Below are 21701 nucleotides of genomic sequence, written 5' to 3'. Positions count from 1 at the left end.
GATCCAGATTTTTTTTTCCCTCTAAAACAGGAGGAAAAAAAGATTTGGCGAAATCTGTAGTTAGAGTATAATAATGGAAAACTCCTCAGCTGTGGTTTCTGGGAACTGTTTTTTTTTGTTTAGTTTTGTTTTGTTTTTACATGGAACTGTAGTGATCAGCAGCTCTTTACACTGTTGCTATAAAATGCGGGATTTATAGGGATGCAGTGAGCGGTTGGAGAGTACAGGGTCCCAGCACAAAGAGCACACACGATCCAAGGGTACTGAACTCCCATAACCCTCTCTCCGTGACAATGCCACTTTTTCTCCTAAAACCATATTGCTGGCAGTGTTTGCTTAAAACAAAAGGAAACATGGAGAATAGCGTGTTAGTTCCTCTGGGAAGCTACTGACAAATAAGCAAATTAAAAAGAAAGAGAGCAGCATGTTGTCATAGCAACAGTGCAATTAAATTACTTTACTGTCAGCCATGATATAATTTTCCTGTTTGGAAGCTCAGGAGACATAAAACTTTCATTTAGAGCTAAAGTTGACTTCAGTGGCTGGGTAGTTCTTTTTTATACTCTACTGTGGGCATTTGCTGGTCATCAGAAAATTTTCTGATGGGATCTGAGGAAACTTTTAAGAAATACAAGTGGTGCTGTAATTCGTTCATAAAGAAGTTAAAGCCAGGATCAGACCAGACTTTGTTGTATCCCCAAGCCTAAAGATGCTAGCTTGTTTTTTCTCTGAAATGTGTCAGGGTAACCTCCATATTTGACAGAAAGAAATACTCCCTGTGAGTGAACCCCAGCACTTTGGGAGGCCGAGGTGGGTGGATCATGAGATCAAGAGATCGAGACCATCCTGGCCAACATGGTGAAACCCCGTCTTACTAAAAATACAAAAATTAGCCAGTCATGGTGGTGCACGCCGGTAGTCCCAGCTACTTGGGAGGCTGAGGCAGGAGAATCGCTTGAACCCGGGAGACAGAGGTTGCAGTGAGCCGAGATCGCACCACTGCACTCCAGCCTGGGCAACAGAGTGAGACTCTGTCTCAAACAAAACAAAACAAAACAAAACACAAAACAGTTGGGCCTCTCATGACAGCTCCCCCTTAGGCCTTGCGTCTAGCAGGTTCTACCTTTTGGAAGAGGGAAGGTGCTCTAATTCACTGGCACCCTTGGCTGGTTGGTTAGTTCCCAGGATTATGCCTTCTACAATTCCCTAATAGAGCTTCCCCAGCTGAAGCGGCAGTTGTTTTAGATGTAGTGTTAATGAACATTTAAGAGACATAGAAGGGTCACGTCTTTGCCTTTTTAATTTTATTTATTGTTTTGTGACAAGGTCTCCCTCTGTTGCCCAGGCTAGAGTGCAGTGAGTCTCAACCTCCTGGGTTCAAGTGATCCTCACACCTCAGCCTCCCAAGTAGCTGGGACTACAGGCACACACCACCACACCCAGCAAATTTTTGTATTTTTTTGGTAGAGATGGTGTTTTGCCGTGTTGGCCAGGCTGGTCTTGAACTTCTGAGCTCAAGGGAGATCCTCCTGCCTCAGCCTCCCAAAGTGGTGGGATTACAAGCATGAGCTACCATGCCAGGCCTATGTCTTTGCTTTTAAATATGTTCATTCATCTCTCTTTCTTCCTCTCCTCTCCTCCTTCCTTGCACTTCCCTTCCCTTCCCTTTCCTTGCCCTTCCCTTCGCTTGCCCTCCCCTCTCCTCCATTCCTCTCCCCTCCCCTCCCTTGCCCTCCCCCTCCTTTCCTTTCCCCTCCCCTCCCTTCCCTTTCCCTTCCCTTCTGCTTCCCTTCCCTTCTTCTTTCCCTTCTTCCTTCCCTTCCCCTTTCCCTTCCCTTCCCCTTTCCCTTCCCTTCCCGTCTTCCTTACCTTCCCTTCTTCCTTTCCTTTCATTCTTCCTTTCTTTCTTCAAAACTTTTGAGACAGGATTTTGCTCTGTTGCTCAGGCTGGAGTGCAGTGGTGCAGTCATGGCTCACTGCAGCCTCAGCTTCCCAGGTTCAAGCAGTCCTCCCACCCAGCCTCCCAAGTAGCTGAGACTACAGGCATATGCCCGGCTAATTTTTGTATTTTTCGTAGAGACAGGGTTTCGCCATGTTGCCCAGGCTGGTCTCGAACCCCTGGGCTTAAGTGATCCTCTCGCCTCAGCCTTCCAAAGTGGCGAGATTATAGGCATGAGCTACCATGCCCAGCCTGTTCATTTGTTTTCTAGGTAGATGCTTGATTTTCTTACCGGTTGTTTCTGTGGGGAATTAAAACGTAACACTCTCAAACCAAGCATGTTGTTTTAGCATTACAGAGAGTGGGAGAGCTTTTTGGTTATCTTTACTGTTCTTTCTGTGTTACATTGGGTGCTGGAGGGTTGAACATGCTTTGTGTCTGTAGGGGTCTTTCTGTTTGTAGATGTACCACCTCCTCGTTTTCTTTTCTCATCAGATGTTATTTTACTCCATGTTCTAGGTCATTGATAAAAATGGGGATGGTGGTGGGTCGGGGTGGAGGGATAGGATTCTATGGCCTGTTTTGTGGAATTGAATTGAATTTACTGTCTTGAAACTGGCAGTTGCTCTCCTTTTTTCACCAGTTCTAATTTCAGTTAATGGCTTATCTTACATTCCCATGTATTCGTGTGGTGCCTGAAGTTACTTGCTTTTCTTCTGTTTGGAAGAAAAAATCATTCGCAATAAAATTTAATGTACTTTAAAACTGGTCTCCTGGTCTCAAGCAATCCTCCCGCCTCAGCCTCCCAAAGTGCTGGGATTATAGGCGCGAGCCACCGTGCCCGGCTGGTGTTATCGGTCTTGTTTTATTTAAGGGGCATCAGGTCGCCTTGCTATATCAACGGTGGGCTGATTTTTCTCATCAGCCTATCTGTAGTGGAATTGTGGGATTGCGTTGATCAGTGTGGGAGTCACGAGGTGGCCGTGGGAGGCAACAGAGTCAGAGGGGCACAGTCTGCCTTTCTGTTTTGGGCCTCGCCAGCTCATCATTTCTTTGTGATGTCTTTACTAGGAGCCTTCACGTAAATGGGTCCAGTCATGCCTCCCAGTAAGAAGCCAGAAAGCTCAGGAATTAGTGTCTCCAGTGGACTGAGTCAGTGTTACCGGGGCAGCGGTTTCTCCAAGGCCCTTCAGGAAGACGATGACCTCGACTTTTCTCTGCCTGACATCCGATTAGAAGAGGGGGCCATGGAAGATGAAGAGCTGACCAACCTGAACTGGCTGCACGAGAGCAAGAACTTGCTGAAGAGCTTTGGGGAGTCGGTCCTCAGGAGTGTCAGCCCTGTCCAGGACCTGGACGATGACACCCCCCCGTCCCCCGCCCACTCTGACATGCCCTACGATGCCAGGCAGAACCCTAACTGCAAACCCCCCTACTCCTTCAGCTGCCTCATATTTATGGCCATCGAGGACTCTCCGACCAAGCGCCTGCCAGTGAAGGATATCTACAACTGGATCTTGGAACATTTTCCGTATTTTGCAAATGCACCTACTGGGTGGAAAAACTCCGTGAGACACAATTTGTCACTGAATAAGTGTTTTAAGAAAGTGGACAAAGAGAGGAGTCAGGTAAGCCTCTGTGTCTGGAACCCAAAGTTTGTTTGTTTTTTGTTTTTTTAATTTAAAATTTTTCTCTATTAAAAATGAATTTCTATTCACCACATTAAAGTAGCAGTTGTAAGTAGGTTTTATTCTATTTAATTCATTTAGATAATTTTAAAGAATTTCCTTTATTAGTTATGTACTATTTATTAGCGTTTATACTATTCGAGGGTTTCCCACTGATAGGGTTTCCATAAAGATAAAACGTGGTTTATCTTTTTTATGGTGGTTTGCAGAATTGTTTGGTTCTCAGTTATCATCCCTCAGTGTGGATGGCTCACTTTGGTTTTAGAGTCTTAACAAAGGTCAGTATTCCAAGGGCAGCCATTAACCGTGAAGTATGTGTATATATATGTATTTGAGAAAAACTGCCACCACAGGCTAGAGAAAAATGGTGTTTCTTTTTTTTTCCCTGAATATGAACGAGGAGGAGGGAAATTTCTCCAGTGTTCTGGAATAAGTAGACAGTGATGAATGTTGGGAAGAGACTTGTGATGAACATTGGGAAGAGATTTGAGTATACTTACACTCCAAGACTAAACAGGCATGAGTTGCCCAGGTGACTGTCATGAAATCTGGTGTCTATATAAGTGACAACTTTGAAATTCCTGGCTCAGAGTGAGGGTCCCATTAGAGACTGACTTTAAAAAGGTTTAATATTGACTTTAAAGCAGAGGTGCCCAGTGTTTTTGGCATTAGGGACCCATTTTGTGGAGGGCCAGGGGGAATGGTTTTGGTACGAAACTGTTCCACTTCAGATCATCAGTCATTAGATTCTCATAAGAAGCACGCAACCTAGATCCGTCACATGCACAGTTCACAGTAGGATTTGTGCTCCTATGAGAATCAAATGCTGCAGCTGATCTGATAGGAGGCGGAGCTCAGGTTGGCGATGCTCACCTCCTGCTGTGCAGGGCCCCCCCCCCCCCCCCCCCGCTGTCCCTAACAGGCCGCTGATTGGTACACGGCCTGGGTTGGGGACCCCTGCTTTAAAGCCATAGTTTGTACTTCATGGTCAGTGAAAAGAAGACGATTTTAATAATTTGCTTTCTTTCTCTTTTTTTTTTTCTTTCGTTTCTTTCTTTTTTTTTTTTGAGACCAAGGTCTATGCTCTGTCACCCAGGCTGGAGTGCAGTGGTATGATCCCAGCCCACTGCAGCTTTGACCTCCTGGGCTTAAGTGATCCTCCCATCTCAGCCTTCAAAGGAGCTGGGAGCACAGGTGTATGCCACTACACCCTGCTAATTTTTATACTTTTTGTAGAGATGGTGTCTCGCTATGCTGCCCAGGCTGGTCTCAAACTTCAGGGCTCAAGTGATTCACCCACCTTGGCCTCCCAAAGTGCTGGGATTACAGGCATGAGCCACCACGCCTGGCCTATTTTTGTTTTAAGGAATGTAATAGGTTTAGTAGAAATTGGGCGACTGTTAAGAAGTGGACAACAAAATTGTGATCTGACTTTGAGTCCTGAAAAGTAATGCAGCCACAGTTAAGATAAATGGCCAGAAAAAGTTCCCTCCACTAAATTGTCATGTGACTGTGTTTTCCCGCTTTGTGTGTTGTGTTAATGATGCTCCCGTGTGCAGCTGGGGTTCTGGTTCTCCCTCTTTTTGAAGTTCAGGTTTGGATGCAGGACCACCATTGTGTGGGGTCAGTGGCTGGGCAGGGCTGGGGCCTTTAATTTCATTTTGGCAGCATGTCACTGTTTCAAGTAGAATCTTGAGCGTGAGAATATTCTCATTGTCTTTGGCATGGGAGAGTATGAATCAGGAAGTGGCCTAGCCCTATTGCGCCTTGCTCAAATTGGACGTGTTTGTGTGCAAATGCTCTGCACTCAGTTTCTGTTTGAGATGGGGGGTGGGGACGCAGGCCTTGGGGAGGGGTGTTGTCTGGGAGGAAAGATGTGGGCACTACTGAGAGATTTACTTTGATCACTGGTGCAAATGATGCCTGGGTCGAGCATGCAGATCTGAATATTCATAAGTTTCTGGGCCCCTCCTCCTCAGGTCCTTATTTGTGTGTAGCTGTAACCATCAAAGTGCGTCCCTTTAATCAGGGAGAGGAATTTCCATGACCATGAAGCTCTTTCTCCTTCCCTCTGTATCTCAGGTTGGGCATTTGGAGAGCCACCTCTGGACTTGCCTTTTTTGAGTGCTTTAAGATTATTCTTTGAGCTTAGAGGACATTCATTGCTCCTCTGTAAAGAACCAAGTCTGTGGTATTTAAAGCTTCTGTATAGGTGGGTCTTTGTGGCAAGAAAGGGAAAGTCTCCGAAAGCAATTCCAGACTGAGAACGTGGAGAAGAAAGTGCTGCTCAGGTCCCCCAAAGCCACATGGCAGTGATAAAGCAACAAACAGGGCATTTAGTTTGGTGTAAAACGAGTCTGCAAGTTCCTGCATGCCTGAATCTTCATGTTTGACATAATGCCGGTGCACATAAAAGTAATTTAGCAAATGCATACTCTGAAATGTTAGAAAAGACCAACGCCAAAGCGTGCAACAAGACTCGGGAGCATTATTTATCAGTCAGCCTTGGGAGTGACAAGTGGGTGTTGGATGCCGTGTGTTGAGGCACACCGGGAGGAGCTGTTCTCCCCCCATGCAATCCCCCACCGCTGGATTCTGGGAGTCATGTTTTCCAGGAGTGAAGGTTGTCAGTCCAGATAAATTCGGATATCACTTGTTGAAAGAGAATGGTTTTAAAGACCTGAGATTGTTAATGTTATGAAACGTTCAGTTCTGGCTTCCCAGCCATCCTGACCTGTATTGACATGTTTCTGATCAAATGCCAGTCAGTTTTGTGGTTGGGAGTTTGCTCCCAGCATTCGCGATTCTGTGAGAACAAAGCAAGAGGTGTGAGTTTTTCCACTTTTCTCCTCTTTCTTGGGTTCCCCCAGGCCAGCTGCTGGCTGCTGTGAGAGGTGCAGGCTCCCAGGTATGCTCAGGTACACCCAGGTCCTTTCAGGGCATTGACGTGGCCCAGTCACTTAGGGTTTGCTACTACGTCATTCTCCCTGATATTCTGCCCAGTGAAAGCTCCTTTACCTCTATGGGTAAACTTGTTTTTTCCCATGAGATTTTATTTGGCGGGAGCTCCCACATTGAAGTTGCCTTCAACACAGACTAAATGCACCTGAATATAGGTGAGAAATACCTTAAATTGAAACCTTGCAAGTTGTATGTAGTGAATTAGCTATTCCACTTTTAATTTTCTTCTGAAAGTGAAGAATACGGTTAGGCTTGATGTAGCAGTGAAAATGTGGAATCCTGTGTGATCCTTGTCCCTGAGGGCTCAGAACACATACCCTGCTGGACAACTGTTTGGCTGGGATGTTGGGGAGGAAACATACTAGATTGCATCAGAGTCACCTGTGGCACTTAAAAAACAATTCCCAGCCGGGCACGGTGACTCACACCTGTAATCCCAGCACTTTGGGAGGCCGAGGTGGGAGGATTGCTTGAGCTCAGGAGTTTGAGACCAGCCTGGGGAACATGGTGAAACCCTGTCTTTACAAAAAATACAAAAAAAAAAAGATTGGCTGAGCGTGGTGGCATACTCCTGTAGTCCCAGCTACTCTAGAGGCTGAGATGGAAGGATGGCGTGAGCCAGGGAGGGGGAGGTTGCAGTGAGCTGAGATTCAGCCTAGGTGACAGAGCCAGACCCTCTCTCAAGAAAAAAAAAAAATTGCTATTTTCTCGGGCCCCTTTCTGGAGATGGTGATTCATTAGGTGTGAGGTGGGAAAACTGGTAGTTCTGCTGAGCTTCCTAGGTGTTTCCAGCGTGCAGCCAGGTTGAGAATCCCTGAAGTAGGTGCCCTCATGAGGTCTTTGCAGTTGCTGAGATTTCATCAAGAGCATGTTCTCATGAATGAGTCAGTCAAGGCAAAAGAGACAGTCTGGCTTTCGTTTTATCTCTTAAAGGACTTCAAAAGATAAGAGTTTTATTTTTATTTTTGAATCATGGAAATTTTCGAACACACGGAGAATAGTATAGTGACTTGATATGCCCCCGTAACACACATCCTGATTCAGTAGTTGAGAAAGGTTTGTCACACTTATTTTATTTATTCTTCTTTGTTGTTGCTATTTCTGAAGTTGTTTTTTGGTTTTTTGTTTTGAGACAGGGTTTCACTCTGTTGACCAGGCTGGAGCACAGTAGCATAATCCTGGCTCACGGCAGCCTCAGACTCCCAGGCTCAAGCCTTAGCCTTCAGCCTCCAAAGGTGGGACTACAAGTGCACACCACCATGCCTGACTAATCATTATTATTATTTTTTGTATTTTTCATAGAAATAGGGTTTTGCCATGTTGTTGGCTGGTCCCAAATTCCTGGTCTCAAGCAATCCTCCTGCCTCAGCCTCCCAAAGTGCTGTGGATCATAGGCATGAGTCACTGCACCCAGCCTTGCTGAAGTATTTTGAAGCAAATGACATTTACAATTCAAACATTTCAGTATGCATAAGAATAACTGACAATTTCTTACATAATAACCATGCTAAAGTCCCGCCTAACAAAATGAACAATTATCTGGTGTTGCCTAATACCAGGTCCATATTCAGATATCCTTGTTTACAAAATGTTTGTTTGAATTAGGGTCCAAATGTGGTTCCTGCAGTGCCTTTTGTGATGTTTCCTGTCTCTGTCTGTCTGCAGCACTCCTCTGCCCTCTTTCCTTTTTCATTCCCTTCCTTGTTACAAGAGACCCATGGCTTACGCTATACAGTACTTGCATTCTGTTTACTTCCTTGTGATTTCATGTAACTTGCTTGTCTCTCTCCTATTTGCTGTCAAATGGAAGGAAGTACGAACGTCTGGGTCACATTCTGGATTACACTCTGGGTTGCCCTGTGTCCTTCCTGATATATGACTTCCAAAAGCCTGGTCATCCCCTTCTTGGGGAAGCTGAGATTGAGCCATGGGTTCATGTGAGGTCACTGTTCCCTACTCTATAAAGTTGCTCATTAGTTTTTTTTTTTTTTTTTTTCTTCCATTTTGTCTATGGATGATCTGTGCCTAAATCAATTAAGGTAGAGTTTTAATGTCTGGGATTAAGTTTTACACTCCCTAAATACAGGTCTTTCTTACTTAGGAGTGTAAGATTAGCATGTACTAACCTCTCTGACTACTTGTAAATGAGAAGTAGACTGCAGTTATTTTTTTCCAGGCTGGATTATAAGGTATGTGTGTATTTCTATTTCTGTGCCTTTTTTTTTTTTTTTTTTACCTTTCCTCTTGCTACTTGAACAAAAAACATTGTCATCAAAGGGTTTATAAAGGAAACACTGTACAAAAGTATGTTTATTATATCCAGAGCTGAGTGCTTTAAATACAATTTTAGCTTATAAATATAGGCATGCTTGCTTTGTGCTTTCCATATGCAGTATCTGATTTCTTCCTCACTAAACCCTATGAAGTAGGCCCTATTATTTTCTTTCTTAAAATAGATGATGAGTTAAGCTCTGAGTGGTTAAGTAACTTGCTAGAAGTTGCACAGCTAGTAAGTGTAGAACATGAGTTCATCCTAATTCCTTCCAATTCTTTTTTTTTAAAATTGTTTATTTACTTTATTTTTGAGACAGGGTCTCTCTGTCACATAGGCTGGAGTACATTGGCATGATCATAGCTCACTGCAACCTTGAACTCCTGGGCTCAAGTGATCCTTCTGCCTCAGCCTCCCAAGTAGCTGAGAATACATGTGCATGCCACCACATCCAGCTAATTTTGAGATTTTTTTTTTTTTTGGTAGGGCTGGGCACTGTGGCTCATACCTGTAATTCCAGCACTTTGGGAGGCCGAGGCAGGCAAATGACTTGAGCCCAGGAGTTTGAGACCAGCCTAGGCAACGTGATGAAACTGTATCTCTGCAAAAGATAAAAAAATTAGCTGGGGGTTGTGGCACACACCTGTAGTCCCAGCTACTCAGGAGGCTAAGTTGGGAAGATCGCTTGGTGACAGAGCTAGATCCTGTCTCCAAAAATAATATATTTTTAGTAAAGATGGGGTCTCACCGTGTCACCCAGGCTGGACTTGAACTCCTGTCCTCAAGCGATCCTCCCAAGTGTGAGCCACCATGCTTGGCCCTGTTCCCTCCAATTCTGAAGGGCATGTGCTTACCCCTGGTGCTTGCCTATGCCGTCTCAGTATAGCAGACATTGTAGATGATCTTTCTGTGCTTCCTTTAAATATCCTACGAATATGGGTTATAGGGGATTGAAATAACCCAAATAAACCCAGAATTAACTCTGGGGGTACAAGATAGAGAAAGGCAAATACGGAGTATATTTTTGTACTGTTGAGATGGGGCTCAATTGTCGGTACATGTAAAGTTCTTGCATCTGCACAGAGCACACAACTGCCTGCTCAGCTTCCAGTTTCCAGGCTCTGTCCTGACCCCCTGCCTCATAGGACCCCTTCAGTGGCATCAGAGCCAAGTGCAGAAGCTTTTCTCCCTGCATGTACACTGTTTATACAAATTCTCCCTCTAATTTGCTGTTCTCTTCACGTTTACTCTCAGTAGATGAGATTCTTTTTCAAAGGCAGTTTTGAAAATGAGGTTGCACCCAGGTGTGGTGGCTCACGTCTATAATCTCAGCACTTTGGGAGGCCAAGACCGGGGATGGGGTGGCGGGGGTGGGGTAGGAGGAGGGATCATTTGAGGCCAGGAGTTCGAGACCAGCCTGGCCATCATGGTGAAACCCTGTCTCTACTAAAAATACAAAAAGTAGCCAGGCCTGGTGGCGGGTGCCTGTAATCCCAGCTACTCAGGAGGCTCAGGCAGGAGAATTGCTTGAACCCAGGAGGCAGAGGTTGCCGTGAGCGGAGATCACGCCGCTACACTCCAGCCTGGGTGACAGAGTGAGACTCTGTCTCAAAAAGTAAAACAGAAAAAAAGAAACTGAGGTTGCACCTCTATGTGTCAGCACCCCATGTAAGCAGTTGCTTCTAGGTTTTTCTTCTTGGTGTTGTGAATGCAGAATCAAGAGCATTTCCCCTTCCCGTGATACCAGTCAACCTACCTGTCTCATTGATGGTCCTTTTAGGAGGAAGAGATAACTTTTTATTTTTTTGGATAAATAATGCACATTGGAAGACAGTGTGGTCTGGTTCAGATGTGTAAATTCCTAAGAATTAGTGTAATGTTGGGGGGTGGAACGTGTAATTTTGTAATGTGTGTGAGACTCCTCTGAGGTCTCTGGGTGAAGTGACAATTCTCTTCATCCTTGACCTGGGGCTGCCTTGCCCAGCGTTGGAAATGCTCTGCCTGAAGACGGCCTCCTTCTCACTGGTGCCCACTGCCAGGTGGGCTGCTTTCTGCCGTCTGTGCTATAGGCTATGTCACCTCAGAAGGTTGAGAGTTTACCAGGGTCTCTGAAGGGCCAGAAATAAAAATACTCCCTTGTCACAGGCCCTGGAATAGGAAGCCATTCATACCAGCATCCTCTGTGATCCCAAGAAAGTGCAGCTCCCTGACCCATACTGCCGTTTTGTTTTTGTTTTTGTTTTTGTTTTTGCTTTTCTGAGATGGAAGGAGTCTCGCTCTGTTGCCCAGGCTGGAGTGCAGTGGCGTGATCTCAGCTCACTGCAAGCTCTGCCTCCCGGGTTCACGCCATTCTCCTGCCTCAGCCTCCCAAGTAGCTGGGACTACAGGTGCCCGCCACCACCACGCCTGGCTAATGTTTTGTGTTTTTAGTAGAGATGGAGTTTCACCGTGTTTGCCAGGATGGTCTTGATCTCCTGACCTCATGATCCTCCCGCCTCGGACTCCCAAAGTGCTGGGATTACAGGCGTAAGCTACTGTGCCCGACGACTTTTTTTTTTTTTTTTGAGACAGTCTCGCTCTGTCACCCAGGCTGGAGTACAGTGGTGCGATCTCGGCTCACTGCAACCTCCACCTCCCCAGGTTCACTTGAGAATCGCTTATTCTCATGCCTCAGCCTCCTGAGTAGCTGGGATTACAGGTGCATGCCACCACGCCCAGTTAATTTTTGTATTTTTAGTAGAGATGGGGTTTCACCATGTTGGTCAGGCTGGTCTCAAACTCCTGACCTCATGATCTGCCTGCCTTGGCCTCCCAAAGTGCTGAGATTACAGGTGTGAGCCACCGTGCCTGGCCCCATCCTGCTGATTTATTCCTTCCAGACTGTTCATTCCTTTTTCTTCCAGTCATTAGGTGTCTTGGGTGGGGCCACATTTCTGTTGTCTTGCTCTGGCAGACTTTTCATTTGCCTGCTCATTCATTCATTTATTCAACAAACTTTTTAAAGTACCTACTATGTGCTAAAATAATACAGAATTGAATGTACCATGGCCACTGCCTGTAAGGCACTCATGGTCCAGCGAGCCCTCCCCACAGAGTCTCCCTCTCGCTAGCGGAACTTCTCTAGCAGAAGCTCTTACTCCACTGCTGTATGCCCTTTGTATTCTCTGTTTTCTGTCTCACATCATTGCTTTTCTGGCCCTGCATGGATACACTACCTTTCTACTCCCTACAGTGACTTGGCCAGGAAGATGCCATTCACTTGGATGGGGGTCTGTCTGAGGCTGCTGGGAAAGCTTCTGGGCCCGAGGGCCTTATCAGTGTATCTGTCTAGTATCTTCCCCCTGTTTCCTATTGAGAAAATGTTGCATTCTCTTTGGTAGAGCTTTGGGGCACCTGGATAGGTCTACCAGATACTTCATTGATGTACTGCCTGTATATCCACCAGCAAGAAATGGTTTTCAGAACCTTCCCCGTTGGGCTGGGATTTCCCCTTGAAATCATTTTGGCTGCAGGATAATTCTCTGCAGTAAATAACATAGGAAGTTGGCACTCTGACCTATTTGAAACTTACAAGTTTAGGCCGGGTGTGGTAGCTCATGCCTGCAATCCTAGTACTTCGGGAAGCCAAGGCAGGGCGGATCACTTTGAGCTCAGGAGTTCGAGACCAGCCTAGACAACATGGTCAAACCCTGTCTCTACAAAAAATACAAAGATTAGTTAGGCGTGGTGGCATGCGCCTGTGGTCCTAGCTACTCAGGAGACTGAGGCTGGAGAGTCGCTTGAATCCAGGAGGTGGAGGCTACGGTGAGCCATGATTGCACCACTGCATTCCAGCCTGGACGAGACAGAGTGAGACCATGTCTTCAACAACAACAAAAATTTTTTTAAAAAAAGTATGATTTGATTCTTGCTTTTTGTACTCTTAGTAGTTTACATTCCAGGGAAGCAGGAAACATAATGCAAAATAAAAAAGAGTAAGTTACCGTAAGTACTGGAAGTGTGCCCATCAGTGTGAGATTGGTATCATTCAAAGTTAGGCTGGCTTCCCTTCCCCAAAGAGGGGCACTGGGGAAGCTAAAAGATAGTGATGGGCGACTTTTGAATATTCCTCATTCACTTGAATAGGCTGTTAATAAAGCATTCTTCGGGTGTGGGAATGAGCATTAGACCTCCAAGGATGGATTGATCAGAAGGAGGCTTGACTGTTTATTGTAGAAAACCAATTAACAATGATTTAAACAAGCTAGGGGCGTATTTCTCCATTACATGAAATAAGTCTTGAGGAGCTAGACAGAGACGCACCTTCCCTCTTCTCTGCTGTTCTCAGGGCATTGCGCATTTCCATTCTCAGTCTTCTCATGGTCCAAGATGGCATCAGCTAGCATGTTCCCATTTTAGGAAGCAAGAAGGTGAGTGCAGGGAAGGACAGGAGAGAGTCTTGCTGACTTCGGGTTTTAAGGGGCTTTCCCAGAAACCCCATCCTCTGCTTTGATCTTATTGGCTGGAGCCTGGTCACATGACTTCTAGCTGCAAGGAAGCCTGGGAAATGGACTTTTTTGCCTGATCCATTGGAACCCCAAGTTAAATTTTGGTTCTGTTGCCAAGCAAACTTGGAACTTTCTGCCACAGAGGTCTAGATGTGTTGGAACAGCGTCAGAGGAAAGGATGGAGAGAGGTGGTGGCTGGAAGGTTATGTAAATAAGAATAGGGACTTGTTGGAGGAGCTAGGATGCTAAACGGAAAACTTTAAATTGCATTGGTGACTTAAGTAAAGCAGAGATGCTGACCCATTTCTTAAACATTCCAAATAACCAAGGTTTTGCTTTAAGATATTCTGGTTAAATTGCATTTAATGTCATCAAAAGCGATAGCTTGATTGAGGTGAAGATGTAGTCCGTGCCAAGGATGATAAGAAGAAAAGCAAGGAAATAGATGGTTGAAGATAGAGAGTAGTGTGAAGTCGTTCTTTTAGTAATAACTTGATGGGTTGCTATGTAAGATTACAGACAGTTCTATGAACAGGATGAAGTCTTTGATTTGTGTATGTGTGTGTGTGTGCTTGTTTGAGTACCTTTGCTTGTGAACTCAGCAGGAGACAGTAAATACAGGCAGAGAGGCTATATGCTTCCCAGGGGAAAAAGCTCTCCAATTACCCTTCCTTTTCTTCCTTTGGTCCTCACAGGGTGTGTGGGATTTCCCTATGGGCCCCGTGGGGTCGAGTTCAGTGTCTCCTTTTATTTATTGGAGTTCTGTGAAGTGCCTTATAGAAGGCTGTGACTGTCCTCCTCTAGGGACAGGACTGATAAGTGATTTAACTAATATCATTAGACAGAAAACACCCACCTAGCAGAACATGTGCACATGCTTTGCTTTTAGAAGGCCAAGTCATGTGAGCACTGACTCTGATCATGGCTATAGTGGAGGGGGAAGAAAAGTCCCGAATCTCTAGGAATCGAGGTACAGGCAGCCTGGCACAGAGGTGAGGCATGGCATCACAGTGGGTACTCCTGGAATACTGCACTGTGTGTTGAATTCCTTCGAGGCTTGTAAAGTTGAGAACTGGTGTTTGCAGCTATGGTTCTGGGGTCTTGCAGAATACCTAGTGGTGGTGGTGTTGCTGTTGAGCTGAAGCCTCACTCTGTCACCCAGGCTGGAGTCCAATGGCATGATCTCAGCTCACTGCAACCTCTGCCTCCTGGGTTCAAGCAATTCTTCTGCCTCAGCCTCCTGAGTAGCTGGGATTACAGGCTCACGCCACCATGCCCAGCTGATTTTTCTATTTTTAGCGGAGACGGGGTTTCGCCGTATTGGCCAGGCTGGTCTTGAACTCCTGACCTTAAGTGATCCGCCCGCCTCAGCCTCCAGAAGTACTGGGATTACAGGCATGAGCCATTCTGCCTGGCCCCTAGCTTGCAAAGTAAAAATTAGACTGTATTTGTGAAAATAAGTGGCTTCGGTCATTTTAGAAGCATTTTCAGCAGTGATTCATTCATGCTACCCTTGTTCGTGGAGTGCCAGGCACTGTTCTGGGTGCTGAGGATATAGTGGTGACCTCTGGCGGGTCCCTGGCTGCTCTCCTAGACCTTCCATAGGGTAGCAGTGAGGGTAGGGGAGGAGGAGGAGGAGGCCTACGTGGGACAGGGTAGGTAATGTACCAGACTGTGTTACATGCAATGAAGATAATAAAACAGGATAATGTATTAGAGAGGAATGGGGAGGAGGGTGGGAGACGTCTCAGAGGGGTCTGACTAGGCCATGCCTTGAATGGCAAGAGGGATGCAGCCGTGCAAAGATCTGGGTAGAGAAAACAGCAAGTGCAAAGGCCCTGAGGTGGCAATGACTCAAAATGTCCAAGGCACAGAAAGAAGGCTCACAGTCAGTGTATTAGAAAGGGGAGAATGTTATGTCTAAAAGGACAGGAGGGGGAGATACCTCTCTGGGGCTTGTTCCAGTGGTGCAAGAGAGAGATGGTGGGAGTGATGCTAGCTTGAACCAGGGTCAGGGGTTGCGGATAAAGATGTGTGGGCAAATTTGGGTTGGGAAATTGGATGAGGATTAATGCCAACATTCTCTTTTAACCATGTTAAATTTGAGATGGTTTGCGGACATCTAAGTGCAGCTGTCAGGAAGTTTGCTATATGAGTTTCAAGCTCTGTAGAGACGTTCGGGTGGAGGTATAAATCTGAAACACAGTGCATAGGTGTTGGAAAATAAAGAGATTTCTGGATTACCTCTCAATCAAAAAGAAAGTGAAATCAAACTTCTATTTCAGTTCTTACAGGAAATTATATTTCCATTAGTGTTTGACTAGGAAATTCATTTTGGGGTATATTCAGCATGGAGAATAAAAACAAAAGAGGTTTACATTTAGAGGGAGACCGTCTCAGAATTATTTCAACAATGACTTACCTCTAGTTACTAGCTGTAGTTTTGCAGGCAGAAGAGAACACACCTTTACTTTTGTACCAAGAGTGCAACTTCTAAATGTGCTCGGGGTAGCTGCATCTCTGGTATCAGGAGAGAAATGTACTCCAGTAAACATCTCACTTAGCAAAGCCCCCTAACCCATGGCTTCTGTGAGTTCTCTGCCATCTGGTCCCTGGCTGGAAAGAGGAATTTTTCTTGTATATGTGTCTCCATAGCAACGAGTTTGCAGTTGATATGGAAAGTAAGCAGTTGCCTTAGCAACGGAGTTACTGATGTGGCGGCTTCCTTGCTTTCAGGGAATGGATAAGCTGACCAAACTAGTTTAGATGCATCCTGTAGGGCGCTGTAATGTAGAGCCGCACACACGGCCCCTGCCAGTGTAAAATTGGTCTAGCTTTAAAAGAGATCGCAGCCCCTCCCCCTTCCAGAAGGAAGGGCTTACAGCTGTAATAAATCAGACAAAAGTAGTCGCTGTCAGTTGAAATAGATTATAAGCGGGATCTCCTAGCAGAATTTAGTTTAGCTCAAAGGAGAATGTTATAGTCGAGGGTACATTTGGTTACAAGGACAAGAGAGTCACCTGAGTTGGCTTAAGTAAAAGGGTACTTGTCCCAAAAACATAGCAGCCAGTCCCACGGAGCAGGAGCAGTGTCGGAGAGCAACAAAGCATATCTCGGGTCCACGGCCATTGGACCTGCCTCCTCTGTTCCTCTGTGGCCACGTGGATGGTCATTTCTGCCTTTCTCTGAGGATCCGTTCCAGCCTCCTCTTTGCAGCCCAGCTCCCTCTGTGTGATCTCGATTCCTACCTTCTCTCGCCATTGGCTTGTTTTGCTGGTATATTGGTGCCAGTCCCTGTGAGGTGATGGTCCTAGTGCCCAGCGGCGTCAGCACCATCATCTCTGTGCCTTGCCTTTGTCATCATTTTAGACACTAGGACTTGTCCTTTTCCTGGGCCAGGCGTTCAGCTCTGGTCAGAACAGGGGCTGGTCCCTCGGATCAAGATAGCTGCTCGGACAATCCCTTCATCTGGGGTTGGGCTGGGGCTTGAGTCTCAAACATATCTGCAGCAAAAAAAATTCCGGAAAGCCTTTGATCATTTGAAGACATTTGATTGATTGATTGATTGATTTGAGATGGAGTTTCGCTCTTGTTGCCCAGGCTGAAGTACAATGGCGCGATCTTGGCTCACCACAACCTCTGCCTCCCGGGTTCAAGCAATTCTCCTGCCTCAGCCTTCTGAGTAGCTGGGATTACAGGCATGCACCACCATGCCCGGCTAATTTTGTATTTTTAGTAGAGACAGGGTTTCTCCATGTTGGTCAGGCTGGTCTTGAACTCCTGACCTCAGGCCATCTGGCGGCTTCAGCCTTCCAAAGTACTGGGATTACAGATGTTGAGCCACCATGCCCAGCCCAGTACTAATGAAAAGGAAAATAATAAGGAACTTTGGAATATTTTGTGCTTTCTTCTTCCCTCTGTCCCCTCAGAATACCTCTTCTGGGTGATGAGGATTAACATGCCAGAGAACGTTGGGACTATCTTGAACCTCCCTTTTCTTGTCATTTCCATGGTGCCTTCATCTTTCTTTCATTCCAGTTTATAAATTGGGGGCTGGCAGTTCCCAAACTAGCAAAGTTTTTCTTTGGTGACTACTTCTCCCTGTCGGCTGCCCTCAGAGTGCCCGTAATCACAGGGTTGAGCGATTACCGGAAATTATGAACTCTAGCCTCTGATCCGGACAGAAATAAATGTCACCTTTCCAATACAAGTTGTCCTAATAGTCAGGATCAGGAGGTTTGGTAATAGTTCTTCTGACTGTTGTGCACTAGGTCGCATCACTGCATTGTTATTTTCAAAATGGGGGAAAATGTAATTACTCCGTCCTGGGGACTGGGGATGACAAAACTCTGGTGGAAGATACTCAACAACATAAAAAGAGACCGGGAAGGCTACAGAGTGGCTTCTGCCAGTCGCCAAGGGATTGGGCAATGGCCAGAATTATGTGGTTGGGGAAGCCAAAGGAGAAAGAGACTCCTAAGGTTTAGCATTGCCACTGGAAGAATCCTGAAGAGAAGACAGAATTTTATTAGCTGGTTCCTTCAGGATAGTCAGACCGGCGCTGGTGATGGGAGAGAGGAGGTCCATTGGGTCATCAGACGTGGCTTGGACACAGAGGTAGGGATGCATAAGGGGGAAGACTGAGTGTGAAAGTGGGAAGTGACATTTCCATAGGACCTGTTGGGTGCTGTTTGGAGTTGTGTGAGGCATTTGTATCCATGGTCTTACATCTTTTTAACAACTGTAAAGCAGGTATCATATGCTTTTTACAGATGGGGAAACTGAGGCTCGTAGAGGTTCAGTGGCTTGCTAAATTGACACAGCCAGATATTTTTAGCTAAGGTCTGACACTTCCTTGCTCCTCCTTTACTGTAATTGGCTAAAGCAAAGGCTCATTGTGGGATAGAGAGGGAAGTAAGTTTGGGAAGGTAGGCTGAGCTAGACTGGGGAGTTTTGAGTGCCAAGGAGCCTAAGGTGGTAGGGGGCCCTCAGACGTTTCTGAGCCTAGTCACAACACAGACAAAGGAGTCAAGTGCTTCCTTCTGATGCCCTAGAGTTTCTTGCAGAGCCCCAGTCTCCACGGCAGGGATTCTTTTATTTTTTTATTTTTTTAAATTTTATTTTAGGTTTGGGGGGTACATGTGCACGTTTGTTATGTAGATAAGCTCATGTCACGGGGGTTTGTTGTACAGATTATTTCAGCACATAGGTACTAGGCCTAGTAACCAATAGTTATTTTTCCTGATACTCTCCCTCCTCCCACTCTCTACCCTCCAATAGGCCCCAGTGTGTGTTGTACCCCTCTATGTGTCCATGTGTTCTCATCATTTAGCTCCCACTTATAAGTGAGAACATGTGGTATTTGGTTTTCTGTTGCTGTGTTAGTTTACTAAGAATAATGACCTCCAGCTCCATCCATGTTCTCATAAAAGATGTGATCTCATTCATTTTTATGGCTGCATAGTATTCCATGGTGTATATGTGCCTCATCTTTATCCAATTGTCATTAACGGGCATTTAGGTTAATTCCATGACTTTGCTGTTGTGAATAGTCACAGCAGAGATTCTTGCTGCCCAGAAATGTATGGAGAAAAAGGCCACAGCAGTCACTGGTTTTCCATAACTTTGACTGACTTGAACCAGATTTGTGCCCTAACAAGAAAAAAAAGTCTACTGCGGCATATTTCTCATTTTAAGTGTTTTGTTCTTTTTTTTTGAGATGGAGTTTCACTCCTGTTGCCCAGGCTGGAGTGCAGTGGCACAATCTCGGCCCACTGCAACTTCCACCTTCTGGTTTCAAGAGATTCTCCTGCCTCAGCCTCCCAAGTAGCTGGGATTACAGGCATGCACCACCACGCCTGTCTAGTTTTTGTATTTTTTAGTAGAGACGGGGTTTCACCATGTTGGCTAGGCTGGTCTCGAACTCCTAACCTTGTGATCCACCTGCCTTGGCCTCCCAAATTGCTGGATTACAGGCATGAGCCACTGTGCCCAGCCAGTAGTGACTTCTTGATGCTCCAGTTCAGCAGCTGTACCTGGACTTGACTGATGTGGCCCCCATCATACTCTGATAGAGTTCTTTTTGCTGGGATCCTGGAAGATGATCTTAGTTTATAGATGAAGAATCTGGGGTCCAGTGAAAGTGGCTTGGTAAAACCCACAGATCTGTGCTGAAAGCCTTGGTCAGCTGCCCCTTGCCGTGATGCTCTTTTCTCTGCATCGGTTCATTGCTTCACTTCTTTTTCAAGGACTCTGATTAACTGGAAGTGGACATAAACTGGTGTTATTTATGTGGGATTTGTTTTCCTTCCTAAGTCTTATTTTGGGTCACTGAATATACTCAGTTTTTGTAAGTGATTTGTCATTTCTGTTTGTAACTTCTGAAAATGTGCTTAAGTCTTTGAGAGTATGCTATAACCTGTAAATTTTTGTTTCATTGATTATTCAGAATGTCCTTGAATTTTAGCCTTTGAGTGAGTCTCTGGACACTATTTTGCATTACCTGCCTATTAGTATATTTAGCCATTGATGAAATCCACACAGATCCTTCCTGGTCAGAAAAGGACCTGATCTGCTTCTTGGTGCTGATGTTATGTGGAGAGTTTGCATATTTCCCAGAAGCAGTGACAAGTGTGACTGGAAGACTCTTAGAAAATTTTTTACTTAACTGTCTGTCTTGATAAACGCTATGTTCATTATCATTGGTTCTTTGACTTACTTTAAAACTTCCCCCTTACAAAATTAACTGAACGTGGTGGCGCATGCCTGTAATCCCAGCTACTCGGGAGGCTGAGGCATGAGAATCTCTTAAATCCAGGAAGCAGAAGTTGCAGTGAGCCGAGATCACGCCATTGCACTCTAGCCTGGACAACAACAGTGAAACTCTGTCTCAAAAAACAAAAACAAACAAACAAAACAAAACAAAACAAAACTTCCCCCTCAGCCTTAGAGATCAGTTTATATTGGGCAGGCATTTTTTTCCCGAAATATTAATACTAATATTAATAAGTAGTAATAAGGTAATTACACCACTCCTGTATGGTTCCCTAAACCTTTTCATAATTTGTTCATTCATCCAGCTAATGTTGATTCCATGCTTATAAACTGGCTTATGCTAGGCATTGGGGAAGCCGGATGATGAAGGTATAGTCCGTGTCCTCCAGGAATTTCCAGTCTAGTGGGAGAGACAGACACATGAAGAAATCGTCATTGTACACCTCGCTGTATGTCATGCATATGAGATGCTGTGCTGGGCAGGAGAGGGTGTGAGTGCTGCTTCGTTTTACACAAATTGGTGAGAGAGAAAGCCTGGATGCTGTACCGAGCATTGAACTAGGTGTTAGGAGATCTGGGTTTTATTGCTAATCTGATTTCTAACCAGCTGTGTACCTCTCTGAACCTTAGATTCCTCCATTCAATTCAATAAACCTTCTCTTGTGGGCCCACTGTGTTCATTCAGTATGTTTAATTAGTCATTCATCTGTAAGCTGAATTGTCCTGGACACGTGTTCCTAAACTACTTGCCACAGGGGACCCTTTTATTCTCCTCCCTATTCTCTGCCTTTGTTAGACACATGAGTGTCAGTCACAGGCTCTCAACCAGCATCAGATAACCAGTGTCCATAGGGTGTGTTGAGAATATTTCTGCCCAAAGCAAAGGAGCTGGATGTGGCAGCTTACATAACAATGTTGCACGTGAACGCGTGATTTCCAAAAGGCTTTGGGGAAGTGTCAGAATAAAATCCTGTCCTCATAATTCTAACTCTACAGAAGAGCCTTTCCATAGGAGAACAACCCAAATGGGTTGTGAGCCTTCCCGTAGGAGTTGTGTGTGATTTTCAAAGCCCTTTCCTATGCTATTATTAAAATTCTAGGAGACCACTTAGTTGGGGAGTCACTAGCTGTGCTTCCAGTGATCTGTTTCCCTGGGACCACTAGGTTCCTCGTCCTTTCCTGTGTCTCACAGCAGTTGGAATCTAGCTCTTCTGACCATTTCCCCAATGCTAATGGGATCCTGGGATTAGAGAATAGTAACTTCAGGTATTCTATTCCTGGAATCCCAGGTGTGTTCATGGCTGTGTGGGCGCTCAGCACACGCATGTATCTGGCCAGATGCCTTAGGCCAGGTGTGTCCACACTGAGCATTGTTGCTGTTTTTCTTTCTCTCTTTTTTTTCTTCTCTTGATGTCATTTTTTTTTTAATCAAAAAGCTTTACTGAACTCCTGCTGTGGTTTGAATGTGTCCCCCAAACTTCATGTTTTAGAAAGTTGAGGCCGAGCATGGTGCCTGTAATCACAGCACTTTGGGAGGTTGAGGCAGGTGGATCACCTGAGGTCAGGAGTTCGAGTCCAGC

The 21701-nt window shown here is 45.4% G+C and overlaps 1 protein-coding gene across 6 annotated transcripts in view; it reads left to right on the top strand.

The window, feature by feature from the left end:
- FOXN3 (forkhead box N3) overlaps nt 1-21701 on the top strand; it is a 458925-nt gene that overhangs the window by 204838 nt on the left and 232386 nt on the right. For all 6 annotated transcript variants that reach the window (XM_073011249.1, XM_073011252.1, XM_073011248.1 and 3 more), the window contains one exon: nt 3011-3567. In XM_073011249.1, the coding sequence (XP_072867350.1) occupies nt 3025-3567 (543 nt within the window). In that variant the 5' untranslated portion in view covers nt 3011-3024. The remainder of the gene's footprint in view (nt 1-3010; nt 3568-21701) is intronic.

The sequence above is a fragment of the Chlorocebus sabaeus genome, chromosome 24 (assembly GCF_047675955.1).
Source record: "Chlorocebus sabaeus isolate Y175 chromosome 24, mChlSab1.0.hap1, whole genome shotgun sequence".
NCBI lineage: Eukaryota > Metazoa > Chordata > Mammalia > Primates > Cercopithecidae > Chlorocebus > Chlorocebus sabaeus.
Note: the sequence above shows the minus strand (reverse complement) of the source record. Positions and strands in the feature narration are given on the sequence as shown.